Below are 19719 nucleotides of genomic sequence, written 5' to 3' on the forward strand. Positions count from 1 at the left end.
GGGACGCAGTGGATTTTTTTTCTTTCACTCATTGGAATTGGCAGTCAAAACTGACTAGGCAACCCCTTACTTTGGAATTTCTCGATCAAAAAAACTGTAGGCTAAATTACGTAAACTTTTTGCTTAAAATTATAATATAACGTTTTGTGTGAAAAAGCATTGCCGGTTTAAGCAGCTTCACTCACTGAAGCCATGACCAACAACGCACACGCATTAACAAAACAACGTATTTTTCTGTTCAATATAACATTTTGTGTGAAAAAGCATTGCCGGTTTCGGAAAAAGCATTCAAAAAAATAACATTTTGTGTGAAAAAGCATTGCCGGTTTAAGCAACTTCACTCACTGAAGCCATGACCAACAAGGCACAGTCGCACACGCATTAACAAAACAATATATTTTCCTGTTCAATATAATATTTTGTGTGAAAAGCATTGCCTTACGCCCCTCCCTGCCAAGCTGATACAATCTGCAGACTTCACTAGGAATAGCACTGAAATGACCGGGCGCCACAGTGCTCCGCACCTACATATCCAGACGCCACAGTGTGCGCGCCTATTAAACCAGCGCCTAACTGTCAGCGCCTAAAAGACGTGGACCCGATAAAATCAAGCAACCACACGAATAAAACCAAGCAACCACACACTAACATTATACAATATAGCATTGCCTGTGAACATAAAACTATAAACTCGAACGTTTTCGGCCATACTCAAGTTAGCCCTTCTCAAGTAACGAAAATAACTGATTTTACAATAACATCTCTATTGAAAATAACTGATCTACACAATGAATTGAAAAAAGAAATGCACAAGAATGAAACTGCAAAGCAGAGGAGAAAGGCACACTGGCACATCACATGGCGGTTAATTACGCGAGGCAAAAAACTACATCACACAACAAATTATGAAAAAACGTTTAGGAGATAGGAAGCACCTGCGGCAAACAACTCCGTATTGAGGCGAGGATTGCAGGATTTCATGAGCAAAGCTTCAGTTATTTTCAATGTAGATGTTATTGCAAAATCAGTTATTTTCGTTACTTGAGAAGGGCTAACTTGAGTATGGCCGAAAACGTTCGTAGTATATAGTTTTATGTTCACTCTAATTGTATAATGTTAAATGACGTGTGGTTACTTGGTTTTATCTGTCTATGGTTAAAAAAAGTCACCTCTCTACCAAAATTGTATTCATTCATGAAGACTGCAACGATAATCCAATTCGTTAATTGTGACGGAAAACTATTTAACCTGCAAGACACTTCAAAGCTATCATCAAACTGACCGAACCTGACATTCAAGAACTTTTATATACGAATGACTAAGCCTGTTCCCGAATGCCTGTTCCCAAAGTGAAATTCAAAAACAAATGACTAAGTTCTTTTCTGCTTGCTATAACTCTGGACTATCAATCACCACTAAAAAACAAAGACAATGTACCAACCAGCCCCAGGAAAATTGCATGACATACTATTCATCACTGTAAACGATCAGAAACTTCATGCCAGTTAAAGCTTCAAGTATCTGGAGAGTACTCTTTCTACCGCAGCCACCATTGACTTGAGTTGAAAATCAACAAACAAGAGAATCACCAAAACATCTATCACCTTCGGTAGATTGAAGTCTAGTGTGTGGGAAAGGCAAGGAATCAGGCTGTCCAGTACCCACAAAGCTCAAGTATATAAAGCTGCTTTTTTGACCACCCTTCTTTATGCGTGTGAGGCCTCAGCTCTTTACAGGAGACATTAAAAATGTAGATAAACCACTCCAACACTCCTCAAGATTCGATGGCAGGACAAAGTTCCAGTAGAGCAAACATGCCCAACACCTTCACCACCATATTTATTTACAATTTGGGTAGAGAGGTAACTTTTTTAAAACATTAACAAACATAACTCAGCAACAACACTACATTTAACATTATAAAAACAAGAGAACGTTTTCGGCTAGTCATACAGCCCTTTTCAAGTGAATAAGAGAAATATTTTAAAACATTTTTTAAATAAGTTATTCCTGGCAGTTTCGTATACTTGTAAAGTAGGGAGGAGTGAAAAAATTTTTTTCTTTCAAATCAAAAAGTCTAGTTTACCAAAATTCGGAGTTGACCCCAAAAACACCTTCAAACACAATTTTGGGTCGGTGCCCCCCCAGGGGGTGCAGGCACACCCCCCTAAAGTTCGAAAAACCACAATTTTATAAAAAAAATTAATATCTCATTAACCACAGACGATAGAAAATCGGTTGATGGCTCAAAATCATCAAAAGGTACAAGTTTATATTACCTTTAAGAGAAGTATTTTTACTAAAAGCACTACAAAGTGGTCATTTTTGCAATAATGTAATTTTAGTCGTAAATTTACGTCGAATTTGGTCGATTTTTGTATAGCCTATTCAGTTGATATTTTATGCTTAGTACGGTGTAAATGCGTACAGTGGCGCTTGGCTACAAAACCGCATTGTTAATGACTCCCTTAGTCCTAATCTGTTATGATTAGGCACGGATGTAGCTTCAATAATTGTAAGTTTATTTCAATCTATGTTCACTTGTTCAGATTAATTACGTGCTCAAAGGACTGGTAACTTCATCGGGTCTGCTACTATTCGGTGAGTTCCTAACCTCTAACCCTAATCCCTAACTCTTAACCCTAAAACGACAATGATAATTAGGCTATGGTACCCGATAATTAAAAAAAAAATTGAAAAAATCCCCCGTTAAGGGATCGGACTCACCGAATCGGACTCACCGAAACGGGCCATTCCGAACTTCATCAACCAGCAAAATGCGATATTGTGGTGCAATTGCAATGCTCTTTATCGCTACGTCATTACGCCACCTGTTTAGCAAAAGTGGAATAACGCATTGTAACATCACAATGCAGTGCCCAGTATCTGGCTGCATATTGCATTCTGTACTTCATTCCAGTAAACTAAAATAGTTAGTAGCGGTGTGTGTATTGCTGAAGAAGACAGCAGTTAGGCCTGCTTCAATATTATCATTTTAATGCTAAGCTGGAAGTCAGTTTAAAAGTTGCTTTAACTTTTCTGGCAGCTACAGTTGTTTTATACATGTGTTGGAGTTTGTTTTATGCAAGTATTCTGCTTTAAACAGCATTCAGAAAGGGAGCAAGTCTTTTAGGCGCTGACAGTTAGGCGCTGGTCTAATAGGCACGCACACTGTGGCGTCTGGATATTTAGGTGCGGAGCACTGCGGCGCCCGGTCATTTAGGTGCTATTCCTAGTAAAGTATGTAGATTGTATCAGCATGGCAGCTTGCCAGAAAATTATATCATGGCTTCAGTGAGTGAAGCTGCTTAAACCGGCAATGCTTTTCATACAAAATGTTTCTCGATCAAAAAGACTGTAGGCTAAATTAGGTAAACTTTTTGCTTAAAATTTTCCAAATTTTTTCCATAATTACTCTGCTGTACCTCCTAAAGCATTGCGCGCAGAAACGAAGTAAAATTTTTCTCATGTGCAGGATTGTTTTGGCATTCGATTAAACTACATATATTTTCAAATTATTTTATCATGCTTGGGTAGTAAAGATTATAATGAAGTACACTTTTCTGCCAATTTTTAATTTTTTTAGAAATTAGAAAAAACACCGTATGGAAAGTTGCTAGTTGTACATTGAATGTTTTAAATTTTATTGCAAAGCTTTGCATCTTCGGATAGCTGAAGATGTATGCTTTCATTTGATGTCAAGATTGTGCGTCTACGTCGATCACATGAGATATTTTTACAGCGTAAATACAACAGATTTGTGTGAAAAATGTCTGGTTATTTAGATTAAACGTCTTGACCTAGGTGGTTGCGAAACAGTTAAGTCAAATAATTGTTCCAGACAATTGTTCACCTAATCAAACGTCATATAAAAACCGTTCAGGTCTACTGAATCTTAGCGTATTACGTCATGGAATTTTTCCTAAAAATGAGCCAAAATTGCACCATCGTTCGTAAGACTTGCGTCAAACCTGTTTAAACATGAAACATTGGATCACCACCTTTGAACACCTGTTAGAATTGCGTGACAATGTCTTTCATTATTGCGTCACAGTTACTGTTTACGTGAGTTTGAGATATCGCAAATTATTCTAGTCATTTTAAAATTGTTGCTTGAAGAGGTTGGTCGCATGTTTAACTGTTTTGCTTAGTGCTTGTCAGCTGGACGAAAATTTCCGTCTTTTATCCAAGTAATCTGTTCTGTAGTGACAAGTTTTTAGTGGTGTATCGCGTTGCACTCCATTTTCGACAGCTTTGAGGCTATTTTTACAGAAATACAATTCTCGAATAGACGTTTCCTGAAGAGTGTTTCTTTTCGGTCATTACATACAGACGAACGGATCTGGGAATCTTATGTTACAATTTTCCTACGAAGAGATTATGGTTTACCGCTGTGACCAATAATAACGACACTAAACATCAGTAAAAAAAATCATACCTTAGCCTATATTGAAGCGGGTGGTTAAAATTTTGGTGTGCAGTGCCTGACTTTGCAAGTAGCCTAGGCTACAGCAAAGAACCCACAGCAAGCTCTTTTGTTTGAGAAGGTAGGCTACACGAGGTGGAAGGATGAAGATTTTTATTAAACAATTAATAAATATGGAAAATGCGCAATCAAACACTGCAATGTATACATCGTTGAGGTAAAACCAAACTGGGTTATGTCCACTTTTAGTTTTATTGCAGTGTCTCGGTTTTTGAGCGTAGTTCTTTCCAGCACTTCAGGTTTGCAAAACAAGGTTGTAAGTATTGTGGCACTTACATGGTTGTAAGTATTGTGGCACTGGTTGGTTTGATCCATTTAACATATCAAAAACATTCAAACAATTTTTTTGCGGTTATCTCAGTTTGATGATTTTGGACATAACTCCATTTGGTTTTACCCCAACGACATGAAGCCATCAGCAGCAATTTTTTCACGATTACGTGAAGTTGAAATAGTCGAAGCTGCCATATCAATCTTTGCTTTATGATGTGGCAAACTTTCCAAACTTTTCAGTGCAAATGAAGTGCTCAGATCCAACATCGGCTTATATGCAGGGCAATTAAACCAGTAGACCACCTGATCTCCACAGGACACGTACTTCTGGAGTAGAAGTTGCCGGTTTAAAAGCGCAGCATTGTGCAATCTGTTACCTTTAATAATTACTTCTACTTGAGACGGATAGATCGTGTGGAGTTGAGGTGCGTGAAAACGCTCTACTATTGATATTAGCACATTTCTACAGGACATAATCATTTGCAATGCATCCTGAACACAAGTTGCAGCCAGATGGAACTTTACTTAATCTGTTATCTTTCGCAATTACTTCTGTTCGGGATGGATTGGCCATGTGACGAGAACGCGTAAGACGCTCTACTACTGTTCACATGAATACATTTCTACAGGGCATATAGGCTACACCTTGGCTACACGTTGCAAGCATAATGGTGAGACTTCGCTTGTTATTAAACCTAGTCGGGGTTTTGACGAAAAACTAAGTTACTCTTCACTCAAGCCTACCGCCCGCTTGAATACAGGCTACGGTACATTTTTTACTGATGTTTAGTGTAGTTATTATTTGACCTAACTAAAAGTGAACTCATACATGTTCAGAAACTTGAATAATTTATTGATAAAGCTTTCGCCGACGCAAACCTGGACTAACAAGAAATAAATGCTGAACACGCGCATTAAAAAAACAACATATTTTTCTGTTCAATATAACATTTTATGTGAAAATCATTGCCGGTTTAAGCAGCTTCACTCACGGAAGCCATAACATATTTTTCTGTTCAATATAGCATTTTGTGTGAAAATCATTGCCGGTTTAAGCAGCTTCACTCACTGAAGCCATGACATATTTTTCTGTTCAATATAACAATTTGTGTGAAAATCATTCCCGGTTTAAGCAGCTTCACTCATATATTTTTTCTGTTGAATATAACATTTTGTGTGAAAAAGCATTGCCGGTTTAAGCAACTTCACTCACTGAAGCGATGACCAACAACGCAAACGCATTAACAAAACAATATATTTTCCTGTTCAATATAATATTTTGTGTGAAAAGCATTGCCCTACGCCCCTACCTGCTAAGCTGATACAATCTACATACTTTACTAGAAATAGCACCTAAATGACCGGGCGCCGCAGTGCTCCGCACCTAAATATCCAGACGCCACAGTGTGCGCGCCTATTAGACCAGCGCCTAACTGTCAGCGCCTAAAAGATGTGGACCCTTCAGAAACTACCATAGTCGATTAGTAGATCTTTGTTAGTCAAAAAAATCAGCGAAATACAGTAGCCTAGTAATAAAGCCAAATCTAAATAGCAAGAATCAGTTTTGGTTCATTTTGGAGCTATCTTCTGCTATAACAATGCATTGATTCTTGCAGCATTAATCAATTTAATCATGTTAACTAGAAAACTTTCAATAAAACGTGTGCGTCAATGCGGCGAATACTATATAATAATTTCACAAGTCGAGAACATTTGAATCAAAGAGTTCTTCCTACGAAACAAGATGTGCTTGAGAGGCTTCTTTCTGAGGAAAACTGGAGACAGAAAGGGGCAGCCAATACGGTTGCAGAAGAATTGTATTGGATATGGATTCATTGCAATGTGTATATACTGTGTAAGTGTCAACACTATAAGTTGAAAAATATCAAAACTTGTTGAAGAATTTCGAAAAGTTGATGCAATTCCCAAAAAAAGAAGAGTTGGGGCTGCTTTTGAACAAAAAGTGACGATATTTTTGGAAGATTCACATAAGCTATTTGATATTTTTTGTGAAGACAGAGGTCAAAGATGTATCCTGGAAGAGAAATTTAAACTGCGAATGGTAGAATCTGATTATGTTTTTTATGAAGACCAAAAAGGGCCGAGAGAAAGAAAATGTACAGATGTTGTTGAAAAATTAGCTCCATCTGATATCAAGTTTATGCAAATGGTTGCTTCTAAAGAAAAAGTTGAATCAAATAGGCTACTCCTTCAACAAGTGCTACCAATTTGGAATTGATAAGCAACGTAACGATGGAAGACACTGACAGTGAAACAAGTAAGAGTGAGGGAGGTTCTTCAGCTTTGTCAATATTGCCAACCAAATCTACCACACAAAACCGATCATCTCTAAAAGAAGTAGCAATACCTTGTGAAAGATTTGGAATTTCGGATAGAGCAGGTGCTGCTATTGCTATTGCCACTCTCAAAGCATTTGGTATAGTAATTGACATTGATAAATCACAAATTATTGACCGAAGTAAATTAAGGAGAGAACGACAAAAGTACAGAGAAGAAATTCAGAAGGAAGAATTGCAGTTCGATATTGTGGATGGACTTTATGTTGATGGGCGAAAGGATGCCACCATTACCAGTGTGAAACAAGGGAGCAACTATCATCGAACCAGAATGATTGAAGAGCACTATGTAGTTGTCGGTGAACCCTTTGAATTTTACATCACGCATATCACACCAGAAAATGGAACTGGTCAACAAATTGCTCAAGCCGTGTATGGAGCAATTGAAGGCACAGCAATTGAAGGCACAGCAATGGAAAGCAAGCTAAACATCATTGGGACAAACGGAACAGCAACTATGACAGGGAAAAAATCTAGTTTCATTATTTCCCTTGAAAAAAAGCTTGGGCGTCCATTGCAATGGGTGGTGTGCTTGCTGCATCTCAATGAGCTCCCTATAAGGCAGTGGTTCCCAACCTTTTTTGGTGTCGGGGCCGAATTTCAAACTTCAGAGTACGCATGGAGCCGCATGAAAACACTCAAGTAATTAACGTGTGCTTTAGCGGATAGCCTATGTGTGCTTTAAGCGTGCTTTGTGCTAATTGGTATTGGTTGCAAATTATTGGGCTTGTCTTTGTGTTGATTTGCCTGTTTTGGGCTTGTTTCTTAGATTCACTTTCTTGTTTTCAAAAAAACAACCTGACATCACTGTGTAAGATGTAAAATGAAAATTTCACTGACAATGCAACCTCTACGACACAACGACAACACAGTTTGTAAACAATTTTGACTTCGCAAACAATTTTGACAAGTCATAAAATAATCGCCCTAGTTATTATAACTAGATTTTTTTTTTTTGTGGGATTTTCAGGGGTCAACGAGAGCCGCAAGAAGGCTAGCTTGGAGCCGCGGTTGGGAATCACTGCTCTAAGGCATATATTTCAAGAATTAGATGGTTCAACAAGTGGTCCAGAATCGTTTTCTGGAACAATTGGCAAGCAATTAAATGGAAAAGTGTCAGCTTGGGCTGTGGCGAATTTTCTGCCTATCTTAAATGACGAATTTCCTATTCTTCCTGATGAAGTAATTGAAAGTCTCAGCAGTGATCAGTATTATCCTACGCAAATGTGTCAAGCTGATATGACAGGCGTTGTTACACAGGATTTGAAATACCTTGAAGTTGGTGGATTATGCCATTCCCGTTGGTTGACCTTAGGTTGTCGAATCCTACGTTATTACGTTTCAAAGAAGAGGCCTTCAAAGAATTTGCGCACTTTGACTGAATACCTTGTTCTAAATAATTTTTTAAGTAATATGCCAAAATTTCACACAAATCTATCTTCACATTTTTCAAATCAAGGAAAAAATTGCTCAAATAATTTCTCAACTTTGCACCTTAGAGTGAACACTGCATTACAGTTACCATTTTATGATATTCATATTGTTAAATGACAATGAATCTGCTTGATTTTTCACTTCTATGACACATACTAAGCACAAAGATTAACTTAATTTACAAAATCGACCAAATTTGACGTAAATTTACGACTAAAATTACATTATTGCAAAAATGACCACTTTGTAGTGCTTTTAGTAAAAACACTTCTCTTAAAAGTAATATAAACTTGTACCTTCCGATGATTTTGAGCCATCAACTGACTTTCTATCGTCTGTGGTTAATGAGATATTAATTTTTTTTATAAAATTGGGGTTTTTTGAACTATAGGGGGGTGTGCCTGCACCCCCTGGGGAGCACCGACCCAAAATTGTGTTTGAAGGTGTTTTTGGGGTCAACTCCGAATTTTGGTAAACTAGACTTTTTGATTTAAAAAAAAAAATTTTTCACTCCACCCTATTGTAAAGGCTTTGAACTTACTGAGACTGACAAAGTAAAGCTTCCCTTTATCTGTGAATTAATCCATCCACTAGAAAAGTCTGCTTAAAGCAAGCAGTCCTGAAATGTGTTGCTCCAGCGTATAAATTGCCAACATTTTCTGGGAGGCAAACCCCTGTCAGTCTTTTAATAATTTTTTAAGAAACATTCACATTGTTTTATTCACTTAAAAATTTTACGTTGTTAAAATTCTGGCGATCACCATCTCCCTAAGTTTTTTTAGATCTGCTATGCAACTTGGTATGAGTTGCAAAATGCAAATGCACAAATGAAGTGGATGTAAATTATATTACCACAACAAGAAAGCATGATTGACAAATTCTGTCTTGTGCATAGTAACTTGCACTTCCAATGTTACAAGGTAAGTCTAGTCTTTGCGATGAGGCAAATGCATAAGTATTTGTAAAATTTTATACCGTATAATAATCAAAATTTTAAAGAACTGGGTGTTGGAAAAGAAGAATTCATATTTGTGCTCAGCACACCGGAAACATCTAAAAAGACGTCTTTGCTCATTTGAAGTTTTTATGGGTTGCACAAGGGGTAATTCCATTTATAATCAAACACCCCTTGTAACCACTAGTTACAAATTTTGCTTATTTTGACATATTTTGTACACACTAAAACATGATGAAAATAGCAAAAAAAAAACTGAAATATCTTCATTAGGTGCCGAGATAGAGCACTTTGAATTTTCGGCCACTAGTAGGAATTTGGGAGCTGAGCATAGCCATTTTTTTCATTTTGCGCCTTCATTTTTTGGCAATAACTCTTCACCTTGAACGATTTTCATAATGAAAACATGCATTTTACCAATTTAAGACTCAAGGAATTCATTTTTGTACTTTAACTTATGCTAAGATGAACATTTCAAATGGTAATTTAGGTTTAAAATTTTTCTTAATTTATTTTCGATACGCTAACTTTGGGGGAATATTTAGGAGCGTTGAGAAAAAGTTGCAAAAAAAATTTTTTTTTCTTGAAACAAAGCAATGGCAGTATAACATTTTACCAAATTTGGTTGATGTAAGTTTTGCATTATAAACCAAAATAATCAACTTAAAAAACACCAGTAATTTAACGAAAATTGTTATGAAGAAATGGCCATAAAGTTAAAACATAGGACTGAGAGTACATTAAATGTTCTTTGAACAACTGTTGCATGTGTATTTGAAGAAAGTGTATCCCTATTGCCTTTGATCTGCTCAATTTGATTCATTTGTCTTAAACTAGAACAGAATGACAAACTCAGTAAACTTATATGTACGGTACCACCAACATTGTAAGAGATCTCAAGACAAACAACACAAACAGAAATCACTTCATCAACTTTTAAGGTTGGATGCATCAATAGCAGTTTTTTAAGTGGTTGATTAAGCCAATTTTCTGATTGGGTAATTGAGGATCAGTTTCCACAGTATACAGGTATCTACACAAGCATACGCGCCGACTTCCGGGGGGGGGGGGGGGGGGGCGCCCCCTGTAAATTTATGGTTGAGGGGCAACAAAAATGGTTATTACAAGTGGTGTTTCAAGGATAAAACACTTTGCAAAAGAGATTTAGATCATTGAAACGGATGTAAAGAATGACGAAAGTGAAAAATAGCCTACTTTGCTCTTGCCCACAAAACAGCAGTTGATCACATGGCTTTCTCACACGGTATGAAAATTTCAAAGTAGATGGTAGAGTAACTTACGCTGCTGGAATAGTCACAGGCCTTAAAACTCGTGTTTTTTTCCGGCAGCCATCGTGGCCTACCGAGAGCTCCTTCTCGGCGGCCAAATCTGCGTGCTTGGAGGCCAAAATACAATAACGATAGCACAAGTAAATAGCAATAAACTTGCAACAATGTTAAAATGATCACTTAGCTTTGTTGAAGTCTGGGCGACGTCCTGCAATAGAATCGTTGTACCACGCATTAAATGCTTTATCGGGATTGTAATCCGGTACTGCGGGACCATCTAACGACCCTAAATGGTTTTAACTGCTCGCAGCTCAGTAAATTGTTTCAACTGCATACCGCCTTTCATAAAACCTGACCATTTATTCCGTTATGATGTCACCATTGAGGGTGTGAAGTCACTAACCCACAGCGTTCTCAACTATGAAGACACATGTTTTACCCACGGATGTCAACTAACCTAGTTCTCCTTTTTAACAACGATTCAATGTCCGACAACATTGAATCGATATAAAAACGACAATATTGCCAGCCCATGTAAATTAGCACTTCGGATTAACACTTCCTTAAAATAAACATCGGGATTGCAAACAAGACTTACAGCGCTTGTGATTGCAGTTGGATATATTCAATACAACAGTAGTGACTATGATGCGCTGACTTAATTCTGCGTCACTCTTTGATACTACATATTTTTGACATTTAATCCACGATCATACTATTGCGAAATTAAATAATTGGCTAGAAGAAACCGGAGACCAAACTTGGCCGACGGAGGAGGTAGCACCGGCGGTCATTCAAGCACTACCGGCAAGCACTACCGGCAAGCACTACCGGCAAGCACTACCGTCATTCAAGCACTACCGCTGGCCGCCGGCTGCTTTAAGGCTTGAGTCACGTAACTATTCACTGCAATATTAAGAAAACCAGCTAAATTAGACGCGCTATTTTCAACGATGTCTTCCCGCTGTGAGATCAATATGATTCAACAGAACGCATTGTTTTGTTCGCAATGTATGAGAACTAAATCGAAAACCGATAAAAGACAAGGTGTTTAATGGTCTTGGTATATGGCCTGCATTAACGACGTCTTTTACCGCTATTATCATCTAGCCAACCTGACATCATTGTTTTATGCGGCCGCTAAGGTTTAACATCGACTTCAACGATCATGGAATGTTACATACCGGTAATAAGAACGATTATATCCTACATGCAAAAATAAAAAAAATATCTCTTAAAACAGCTCTTTCTGCTGTTTTGTCTCGTGAGCTTTAAATATTGCTCAAGAAGTGTGTAAAGTTTAGAATTGACAAGAAATCATTAAATTTGATTCACTTGATTCACTGCAAATAAACGTAGGTATTCAAAACTTTTACTTCGGCCGACGCCATTTCACACTTCGCAATCTACGTCGGCAATGATTTTGCTGCAGCAAAACTGCGTTCATTTTGAAAACTGCCGAGCTGGAGACAACAGCTTGTCCCGTGTATAAGTATTTGCACCTGTCTTTTTAAGGTGAAAATCACTTGCGAACATCTCGACCTATACTCGAGTATACTATATACGGTACCGTATCCGATAAAACACTATAAAGACTTTCGTTAAATAACAGAAGAGAAAACACTTCGCCGTTGTTAACGCTTTGAAGGTAAGTAATTAGCAAAACGAGCGAAACGAAGTTAATAAAACTGATGGCGGGTTTTCACTCTGCTTGAGATCATGGTTTTTTGCGTTTTATTTTGATAACTTTACTGTCTTGATCGTTGTTATTCACTCGCACGAAAAGGAAATGAAGCGGCTGGTTTTCCAACTGTTCCAATTATGAGCTATCAATATCAAAATTTTTACGACTAGGCGTATGCATGGTCCTAAAACTAATTGTTTCCAGCAGCTGTTCTAATAAGTTCGGTTTGCGACCTAAGTGTCAATATAAACAAGACACTAAGCCTAATGAAAGACTATTTTAATTGAGTAAAATAGCGTTATGGTTATGACGTCATCACCTTTCTCGCCCCCCAAGGTTTTTTGAAAAGTCGGCGCCTATGAGCGTGATGGTTATGGCATCATCACCTTTCTCGCCGCCCAAAGTTTTTTGAAAAGTTGGCGCCTATGTACACAAGGTCATTGAAGGTTTGTTCAATTTTCTTCAAGTCTTCTTTTTTGATTACATAGTTGCGTCCAGATATTGTTACAGGGCTAGGAGGTGAAACAACACACAAAATATGCTCAGAAGGAACACAGCAGAAATCATCCCTCGGCCAATAAAAATATTGAGATGGTCCATGAGGTGCCATGAACTTGATGTTGACATCTCTTTCGTCCCTAAAAACTTCTTGCACCATGCCAATCCACCAATATAAATCGTATGTGCATGCAACATAGTCAAAGAGAGGCAGTAGTTTCAAAGAATTGGTGTATTCCAGTAAATTCTTTATTATCACTAATCCTTATGAATGCAATAATGTAAGAAGATTTTGGTTCAAAATAATGAAAAGATTGTGTGCCATGTGCAGTGGAGCCTTGAACATACCTTTCAGAAAGATTGTGTCGAATTCTTTTAAGTTCATTGCTTTGAATGTCAAAAAACTGTATGCCTTTTATGTGCTCTTTACAGCATTTCGTTAATGCATCAAAATCGAGAATTTGGTTTGTGTAAGGTCTTTGAAGACTTGCTCTAGTGGGTTTCACTGTGCCTCCTATTCCATCACAAGGAGACTTACCATGACTGGTGGCAAAAAAAGTACAGGAGCAATCCATTCCAAAATCAGTTTTATGATAACAGAGGTTAAGCAGGTTTTTGTACTGAGCTGCATATCCATCAGCAAAATATTCAACTTTCTTTATTTTTTCGTTTACCGGTAATTGAAGGCGTACAAAAGTTGTAATTTGTTGAAAAATTTTGTAGACAAATGCTGTATCATGGCACAAATCATCTGAAATAAAACACATGGATTGTTGGACAAATTTATTTTCAGAATTTTTGTAATAAAATGCCACTGGATGTATTGACCATTGACTTTGATTTCAGTGGAATGATTGCACTTCAACTTGAACAACAAACTTGTAATTTTCTGCAAAATCCAAAATAGCAATACAGCTTTCAAAGTTTAGTGTTCGTTTGCATTCTGACAAGATACTTAGCTTGGCACTTAGCTATGAACGAGTGTGCTGTAAGCTTGTCCACTGTTTGTGTTAGAATGTCTATGAAAAAAGATGAAGAAGAAACTAAGGTTTTTGGAGTTGATCGATCAGTGGACTGCCATTGTGTATAAACAAAGTCATCCTCAGATTCACCTGCTAGCTTTATGTTAAAAATTGGTGTAAAACTTATCTTCCAGGACAACTTTCCCATCTATGCACCATGCACATCTTATTTTCTGTGTTACATACAATCATGGACATAAAATCTTTGTAATTTTGAGTCATATTAGTAGCATTGCATAGTAACATAGTGTTCTGGTGTTGTGTACACAGACTGAGTGTGTACCGTACCACTGTGTGAGACATTAATACACCATTTAGGGCACAAGTCACAAAATTTTGATCAGACTAGCTGTGTGATATCAGCTGAATAATAAAGCACTGGTAATTTGACATATCAAAAATTCATAAAGAAATGCATGATAATATGGCGGAACCCTACAAATATTGTGACAAAACATCAGTTGTTTCAATTATTTTCATTGTTTGATATGTATGGGTTAATATTTTCTAAGTTGAATATTTTGGTTTATGCAAAACTTACATCAACCAAATTTGGTAAAAATATTATACTTCAATTGCTTTGTTTCAAGAAAAAAAAAATTTTTTTTGCAACTTTTTATCAACGCTCTTAAATGTTCCCCCAAATTTAGCATATCAAAAATAAATTAAGAAAAACTTTAAACCTAAATTACCATTTGAAATGTTCATCTTACTCTTAGCAGAATTTAAAGTGCAAAAATGAATTCCTTGAGTCTTAAACTGGTAGAATGCATGTTTTCATTGTGAAAATCGTTCAAGGTGAAGAGTTATTGCCAAAAAATGAAGGCGCAAAATGAAAAAATGGCTGTGCTCAGCTCCCAAAATCCTACTAGTGGCCGAAAGTTCAAAGTGCTCTATCTCGGCCCCCAATAAAGATACCGTATTTCAAAAACTTTTGCTATTTTCATCAGTTTTTAGTATGTATAAAATATGTCAAAATACCGTATGCAAAATCTGTGACTAGTGGTTACAAAATTTGAAAAAGTCTGATGATTATAAATGGAATGCCCCACAGTGTAATTAGCAGTGGTAACTTACTGAGTTCATTGCAGTGGTGTTAATGGCTTTGAATGAACCACTATTGTCCGCAGTCTTCCTGTGCTTTGCTGGTGGCGATGATGAGGGAAAAGAATGAGTCAAAGCAGAATTTTTATCGATACTACTCTCAGATGACATGGGAAACTACTAAAGCTGAAATGAGAAATGTAAAATAAAAAGTGATGTTATTATGGGTACAGGACATCTTGCAGGCCTTAAAACTCGTGTTTTTTTTCGGAAGCCATTGTGGCCTACCGAGAGCTCCTTCTCGGCGGCCAAATCTGCGTGCTTGGAGGCCAAAATACAAATAACGATAGCACAAGTAAACAGAATTAAACTTGCAAGAATGCTAAAATGATCACTTAGTGTTGTCTGGGCGTGCTAAAATGATCACTTAGTGTTGTCTTAAGTCTGGGCGACGTCCTGACATAAAATCATTGTACCACACAATAACTGCTATCGGGATTGTAATCCGGTATTGCGGGACCATCTAACGACACTAAATTGTTTTAACTGCATACCGCCTTTCATAAAACCTGACCATTTATACAGTTATGATGTCACCATTGAGGGTGTGAAGTCACTAATCTACAGTGGAAACATTTCTCAACTCTGAAGACAAGAATGTCAACTAACCCAGAGGTTCTCAACCTTTTGAGATTCAAAGACCACTTAAAAAAAATTGTGTCTCAGTCACGGACCCACTATTCCTCCCCTTCCTCCTTCCCTTGTAACAAACAAATGTCCCTTATTGCTTGCTAAGTCATAAACAGTAGCTGGTATTAGAAAGAATGCTACATTTAGAGCTAGCCTTAAGCTTGCACAATGCACATTTGAGCACAGCATACCCAAACGAGGTGTAATACGTAAAGACTCAATCGGAGTTCATTTTCGGCTTTAAGTCGTGAACGATACTTAGTTTTCATTGTAACCAGTGCAGAAAATCCACATTCACAAAGATAAGATGCCGCAAAAGGTAAAATTATTTCCATAGCTTTCTGAGACAGTTGTGGATGCTCGTGTGAAACTTGTATCCATAATTTCATCAAGCTCACTCTCAGATGCAACTTATTCAAAGTAGTGTCACAGGTCAGTTCAATGAATTGGTTCAGTTCTAACTTCTAATGTTGGTAACTTTAATGAATCAATGTGTGCAAGAAACGAACTGGAAACTCACAAAAAACTCTGAACGTTCAAATCATCAAAGTAGAAGTTAAATTGATCCTGCAGTGACTGACTATGGTCAGAAATAAAATTCATCAACAGTTGTTTATTGATTTCAGCATTTTCTGGTTTCTCAGTGAATTCGTACAAATTCAATTAATCAAACATGTCAAAGTTGCCTTGCAATAATCTTGTCTTCCAAAGATCAAGTTTTTTTTCGTAAAAGCAGACACTTTATCAATGAGGGTAATTAAATTTGTCTACTTTCCTTGCAGCGATGAATTAAGTTTATTCAGTTGTTTAAAAATGTCAGCCAAGTAAGCCAGAACAGCAACCCAAAAGCTATCGTTGAAATGAGCAACAAGCTTGGATTTTTTCTCTAAGAAACTGTCTCACAGCATCACGTAACTCAAACAGTCTGATAAACACTCTTCCCCTTGATAACCAGCGAACTTGAGTATGCATCAGTAGGTGTTCATGATTAAGATCCATATTTGAACATATGGAACCAAAGAGACGACAATTTAGTGGATGAGCCTTGATAAAATTAACAACTTTGATGACCTGATCAAAAATAGATTTCAAGGGTTAAAAAACAATAATTTCAGACTTTGCATGCGGACCAATAGGCCAGTGGTTCCCAACCTTTTTGTTGTGACGGACCGGACCCCTTTAGACAAACTATTAATTCTTCGGACCCCTACTTAAATTTTGCCTGAAACTCAATTAACATACTATTGACTTTTGCAAAGAACTTTAACGGGAAGAGGAAACGCGGTCGTCCAAGAAGAACGTGGAAACAACAAGTGAAGGATGAATTTAAAAAAGTCGGACTGAAGGAGGAAGATGCAAGGGACAGGGTGAAATGGAGAAAAGGGATTAAAACAATTGCTGCGCGGAAACAATCGGCCACCCCCACTAGTGGGGAACAAACCGACGATGGATTATGATGATGATGATGAAAGAAATTTATTTTCACACGAGTCAGTTCAATCTCAGTACTATTGACTATTGTAATAATTATGCTACTTAACTACTGTAATGTGTCACATTGCATTGCCACTGTGACTCCTGCGGCAAATATCAGGTTAGACAGTTTCTCAAATAAGAAAATGAATGGATTGTTCAAGAAACGTCAGCAGTATTTGAATATTAAGGTGACCCAAAGTGCCATGCCGAAACTTTTTCAACGTAAACAAATTTAATGAGAGGGCTGTTGTTGCCTTTCCAGAACTAAATGACTGAACTGCGGTTGAGTTTTTGACAATGCAACACGCATGTCATCTTCAACGTCCACTGTTCAGGCGATTTCGATGTTGTTTTTATTATAACAAGAGCTGAGAATCCTGCCTCGCAAAGGTTAAGTGGTTATGAATGGTAACAAAACAATTATCGCTTGCTTTGCCAAGAATGGGTAGGTTTGCAGTTGTGAGCACCAAAATTCTTCCACAGTTTTTGAATGAAACTCAATGCGTAATAACTCTTTTGATCTCAAATCAATTAGGTCATCTTGACTGAGATCGTCATCGCTAATGTTGCTCAAGTCAAAAAGAAAAGGATTTCGAATCCATGTTTCAACTTCGTTCGGCAGGTGTTCTAAATTAAAATAACGTTAAAATGAGATTTGCAGGGTTTCAAGTGTGCGCAAAATTTTCTCTCATAGAGATCAAAAGAGTACATTCTCTTTGAGTTTCACCCATCAAGATCTTCTAACATTGGAAAGTTAGCGTAATTACCTGCTTCCAATCTGCGTTTCCAAACCAGCAACTTGGCTAAAAACGCTTTCAGTTTTTCAGCTGCATCAATTAAATTGTCACACCTGGTCCTTGAAAGCCACGATTAACATTGTTAATATGACCGAAAATATCGGCTAAGTAGGCCATGCCGTATAGAAAACTTTTACTCTCGAACAATTTTGAGAGGGGACTTCCTTTTGCTTTCAAAAGAATTGATACCTCATTTTTTAGCTGCTGCAGTCGTTTTAAAACTTCTCTAGATAACCAACGTACCTCAGAATGATACAAAAGTACTCCGTCATCTGACCCTACTTCTTGACAGAGCGCTTTAAAAGTACGGTGGTTTACAGCTCTGCTTTTGATGAAATTAACGACTTTCACGCAATTCGTCAGGATTTCTTTGAGACTTGCTAGTAAAGTTTTTGCTGCTAAGGCGTACCACGTGCAAGAAGCAATGGGTAACAACCATGCGAGGAGCTTCGTTTTTTACTAAAGCAGCAAATCTGGATTTGTTCCGAGCATAGCTGGTGCTCTATCCGTGCATATTTTAAAACAAAGTTTTTCTTCTTCCAAAATTCATCAAGGTAATCATGGACCCCCAAATGCTTTTTCACGGACCCCCAAAGGGTCCGCAAACCTCAGGTTGGGAACCACTGCACTAACCTACCCAGACAACAAAATCTGTCATTTTTACATTGATTCTACGTTTGCAGTCGTTAAATCAGGATAAAAAATGACGAATTTTGTTGTCTGGATAATTCTCCTTTTTAACAACGATTCAATGTCGGACAACATTGAATCGACATAAAAACGACAATATTGCCACAGATGTAAATAAGCACTTTGGAAGTTCGGATTAACACTTTGTTAAAACAAACGTCGGGAATTACAAACAAGACTTATAGCTGGTGATCGCAGCTGGATATTTTCCACCGGTACAATAGCAAGTGTTTATGCACAATGCAACAGTGGTGATTATGACGCGCTGACTTAATTCTGCGTCACTCTTTGATCTACTAGATATTTTCGACAGTTAAACCACAATCATTCTATTGCGAAATTAAATAAGTAGCTAAAAGAAACCAGCGGCCAAATTGGCCAACTGAAGAGGTAGCACCGGCGGTCATTCAAGCATTTCTTAGCGGTCATGGCTGCGATGGCCGCCGGCTGCTTTAAGGCTTGATCTTGACACAGCAAATTTGCGGAATGGCCCGTTTCGATGAGTCCGATTTGGTGAGTTCCCTATTCGGTGAGAGCTTTTTTCAGAGAGTTCCTTATTCAATGATGGATTAATGGTTTGATTTTTTTTTTAAATTATTGGGTCCGTAGCCTAATTATCATTGACGTTTTACGGTTAGGGTTAGGGTCTTATTTCAACGTTTAGCGACGTTAAAACGATGTAAAAGCGGCAATAATTAATTAGGCTACGGTACCCAATAATTTTCAAAAAAAAATTTAAAAAATCACCGAATAGGGAACTCTTCGAAAAAGGCTCTCACCGAATAGGGAACTCACCGAATCGGACTCACCAAATAGTAGCAGACCCGCAAGTTTGGCATGAGACTATGGACTTCACTGACCTGGCCTAGGGCAACCTGACACAAGACTACTTGACACAATCTACTTTTTATTAAACACGTGTTACCATAAACAGATAACTTTGTTTATCAGCATTGAATTTCTATCACTGGCTTATTTTTATTTGTTTGATCAATCGTATAATCGTATCAAAACGTCTGGCAAA

At 37.5% G+C, this 19719-nt stretch overlaps 1 protein-coding gene across 2 annotated transcripts in view; it reads right to left on the reverse strand.

Annotated features, from left to right (window-relative positions):
- The window catches only part of LOC145765594 (ubiquitin-like modifier-activating enzyme 1), a 73611-nt gene that overhangs the window by 53302 nt on the left and 590 nt on the right, over nt 1-19719 (reverse strand). The window contains exon 1 of one of the 2 annotated variants that reach the window (XM_082577429.1): nt 15076-15224. The exons of the other annotated variant lie outside the window; for it this stretch is intronic. Coding sequence (XP_082433555.1) covers nt 15076-15213 — 138 coding nt within the window. The 5' untranslated portion in view covers nt 15214-15224. Of the gene's footprint in view, nt 1-15075; nt 15225-19719 lie in introns of those variants that run through there. 2 annotated transcript variants of the gene reach the window in all.

Source organism: Aplidium turbinatum, chromosome 2 (genome assembly GCF_918807975.1).
Source record: "Aplidium turbinatum chromosome 2, kaAplTurb1.1, whole genome shotgun sequence".
Taxonomy (NCBI): Eukaryota; Metazoa; Chordata; class Ascidiacea; order Aplousobranchia; family Polyclinidae; genus Aplidium; species Aplidium turbinatum.